The sequence below is a fragment of the Molothrus ater genome, chromosome 22 (assembly GCF_012460135.2).
Source record: "Molothrus ater isolate BHLD 08-10-18 breed brown headed cowbird chromosome 22, BPBGC_Mater_1.1, whole genome shotgun sequence".
Lineage (NCBI taxonomy): Eukaryota > Metazoa > Chordata > Aves > Passeriformes > Icteridae > Molothrus > Molothrus ater.
In genome coordinates, this window is record NC_050499.2 from 7,152,280 (window position 1) to 7,155,842 (window position 3,563).

A 3,563-nucleotide genomic window follows, 5' to 3' on the forward strand; every position below is an offset into this window, starting at 1 on the left:
CTGCTTTCCCCTCTGCCTTTGCTCTCAGACCCATCAGTGTCTCTCCTCCTGTGGAGCTGCTCCTCTCCTGGGTGCCAGCCCCTCTCTGGCCCTGTGTGTGCTGATCTCCCCTGTAAACACCCTGCAAACTGCACTGCCCTCCCTGGATCTGCCCCGGACTGAGGCTCCAAGGCTTTGAAAGAAGCAGAACTGCTTCACCAACTCTAAATACAGGGAGAGGTTTCCAAGGTATTGATTTTGGCTCTGCTCGAGGCAGGCAGCTCCCTTGGTCCCCTCCGCTGGCAAATATTTGTCATTTTCAGCTCCTCAGCTGGTCAAGACCAACAGAACTTGTTTGGGAAGCTGCAGCACTTTGCATTCATTATTTACAGCGTTCAGACAAACACTTGGTGCCTGGCCAGGGCCCAGCCCTCGGTGGCTGTGGACAGGCTGGGCGCAGTGGCTCAGCCACGAGGACGAGCCTACCTGTCTGAGCAGCTCCCCCGAGCTGAATCAGCTCCCAGCAAACAGCAGCAGAGCCTCAGCCTCCCCTTGCAGGGCCACTGCAGGCTGGGGCAGGTGGGGCTGACGAGCTCCAGTGACATTTTCTGCCCCGCTCGTTTCACAGAACCTTTTAGCTCAGAGGGGACCTTTAATCCCCTTCCTGCCGCCGTCCGCAGCCGCAGCTGCCTCGTGGGGGCTGTCAGCTCTGTGCTCTTTGATGTTCCCCTGCTTTGCTGTTTTCCCACTGTCCAGCCGCCCTGGAAGCCCCAAGCTGTGGTTATGTGGCCAGACAAGTACAAGCCCAGGTCTGGAGCCTGTGAGCAAAGGGGAAGGAAGCCAAATGAGCAGTGAGGGAGGAACTGAAATTCGTGTGAAGCGCTGGAATCGCCCCTGGCCTGGCGGAGATGAGAGCAGCACAGGCTCTCCCGGGCAGTGAGTCACAGCAGGAGCTGCAGGCTTTGGCTCCGAGGCGAGGAGGGCAGGGGCTGAGCTTCAGGAGGGCAGGGGCTGAGCTTCCCAGCTCCCCTTCGGCTGCATCACCGGCAGCAGCCCTTGGTGTGGCGGCGGGAGGATGCACTGCCCCACATCCCGCACCCCTGAGCAGGGCTCAGGCACGGGCTGGGCCTCTGGGCTGCTCAGGGCCGTGAGCCCCAGGCTGTCCTGCACTGGAGACAGCCATGGGGACGGGCAGGCTGCAGCTGGCCCTCCTCCCCGGGCTCATGCTGCTGTCCTTGTCCCGGGCAGGGCGGTGCACGGGGGCTGCCGAGGTGTTCACAGAGCCCCAGCTCCGAGCTAGGGCTGGGGACTCTGTGCTGCTGCAGTGCCTCTTCCTGGACCCCGACAGCAAGGGATGGACCCTGCACAAAGTGGACTGGCTGCACAGGGCAGGAGCTGGCACACAGGTGGGTCAGGACAGGGCTGGGACAACAGGGACACGGGGCTGGTGGCAGGGGAGGGAGGGCAAGGCAGCCATGGGGAGGCTGTGGGATGCAGCCCTAGAAAGGCTGTGGGATGCAGCCATGGGAGTAGCCATGGGGATGCAGCCATGGAGAAGCTGTGGGGAAGCCAATCCTCCTGCCTCCAGGCCATGAGGAGAGGGAGTTTCCATGAGAGGGTCCCCGTGTGGGGGCAGTTCCAGCGGCAGAGGGGGAGCTCAGCTCCGGGTGCTGCATCCTGGGGCTTTCCCTGAGTGTGGCCCAGAACAGCCACGGGACGGGAGAAAGTGTGAACCGGGAGCTCTTGAGGAGGAGCAGGCACCTGACATCCTGCCCCTGCCGTCCTGCACTGCCCTGGCAGGAGGAGATGGTGTTTTTTTACTACAGCAACCACGGCGTCCCCGCGGGCCGCTTCAAGAACCGGGCGCAGTGGCGGGGGAACATCTCCGGCTGGGACGGCTCCATCCTGCTGCAGGACCTGCGTCTCAACGACAGCGGCACCTACGAGTGCGAGCTGCGCCTGCTGGAGACCAGCAGCGTCTTCAGGAGCCGCACGGTGCTGCTCGTCAGCCCCGCCGTACCCAGAGGTGCGCGATGCTCCCGGGGCTGCCCCGGCTCGGGGCGTCCCGGCTGTGCCACCCCCGCCTCGGTGTCCCCCTGGTGCCATCCCCTCTCAGTGTCCCCCTGGTGCCATGGTGCCATCCCCTCTCAGTGTCCCCCCGGTGCCACCCCCGCCTCGGTGTCCCCCCGGTGCCATCCCCGCCTCGGTGTCCCCCCGGTGCCATCCCCGCCTCGGTGTCCCCCCGGTGCCATCCCTACATCGGTGTCCCCCTGGTGCCATGGTGCCATCCCCTCTCAGTGTCCCCCCGGTGCCACCCCCGCCTCGGTGTCCCCCCGGTGCCATCCCCTCCTCCGTGTCCCCCCGGTGCCATCCCCGCCTCGGTGTCCCCCCTGGTGCCATCCATCCCCTCCTCGGTGTCCCCCCGGTGCCATCCATCCCCGCCTCGGTGTCCCCCCGGTGCCATCCTCTCCTCCGTGTCCCCCTGGTGCCATCCATCCCCTCCTCGGTGTCCCCCCGGTGCCATCCATCCCCTCCTCGGTGTCCCCCCGCAGGTGCCGAGGATGCGGCGCCCCCGAAGGACTCCGGGTTCTGGCCGGCCGTGGTGGGCTGTGGCTGCGTGGCCGTGGTGGTGGCGTTCCTGGCCGGGCTCTGCGTGAGGAAGAGGTAAAAACGCTGCTCTGGCTTTAGGGGGTGAGCTCCCTGCAGCCCTCCCTGGTGCCCGCAGGTGTGAGGGTTCAGCTGCCCAGGTGTGGGGTGCCAGCCCCCTGCTGCCATCTAGTGTCACCGTGTGTGTCCCCTCGGCTCCCAAACCTCCTGGGCTGTGCCAGCAGCACGGATAGCCTGGCCCGGGCGTGTGCAGAGGGGTGTCAGTGTCCCGGGAGAGGGAGGGACGGGAGGAGCGGGTGATGCTCCTGGCCGCAGGTGACACTGCTGCTGCCTTCCCTCGAGGTTTGCAACCGTCACGGCCCTGGAGAGGATGGGACAGAGCAGCAACAAAGGCAAAGCAGAGGTGAGAGTGAGGGGATCCCACCCTGCCCGGGCACCCGGGGCTGTTTGCTGGCAGCTCCAGCCATGGCTCTTGCACCTTGCCCTGTGGCAGCCCCTGAGTGTTTGGGGGCTGCTCAGTCCCAAACAGCCTGATCTGCCCCTCGCAGGAAGCAATTTACACCTCCATCCCTGGAGCTGAGGTGCCCAAGGCCGAGCAGGAAGCAAAGAAGAAGAAGAAGAGAGCTGAGGACACGTACATAACCATGGTGAGGAGCTGCAGCAGGCATGCTGGGACCCCCACAGCACTCACTGCCCCCCTCACCAGGGCCATGGCACCCAGGCCTCACTCCCTGTGCCAGACCCCGGCATCCCGTGCCCCCACACAGCCCCTGGTACCCGTGGTGATGCTCACTCCTTGTCCCTGCTCCCTGCAGCACCCGTCTCACTGCCGGGACAACGGCGTCTACGTGGAGCTGGCCAAGAGGGCCATCCCGTCCGAGTGGATGGCAGAGGGGACCCAGGGGCATGGACAGAGCCAGGAGCCCCACAGCAGGCCGGAGGAGGCTCTGCCCCAGCCCCCAGAGCTGCAGAAGTAG

At 65.6% G+C, this 3,563-nt stretch overlaps 1 protein-coding gene across 1 annotated transcript; it reads left to right on the top strand.

The window, feature by feature from the left end:
• The first annotated feature begins 1,160 nt into the window (after positions 1-1,160).
• On the top strand, positions 1,161-3,563 carry LOC118695653 (junctional adhesion molecule-like). The gene is made up of 6 exons (XM_036397310.1): positions 1,161-1,385; positions 1,780-2,005; positions 2,532-2,643; positions 2,929-2,989; positions 3,135-3,233; positions 3,402-3,563. The coding sequence occupies exons 1-6, from the start codon at positions 1,161-1,163 to the stop codon at positions 3,561-3,563; spliced, it is 885 nt and encodes a 294-aa protein (XP_036253203.1).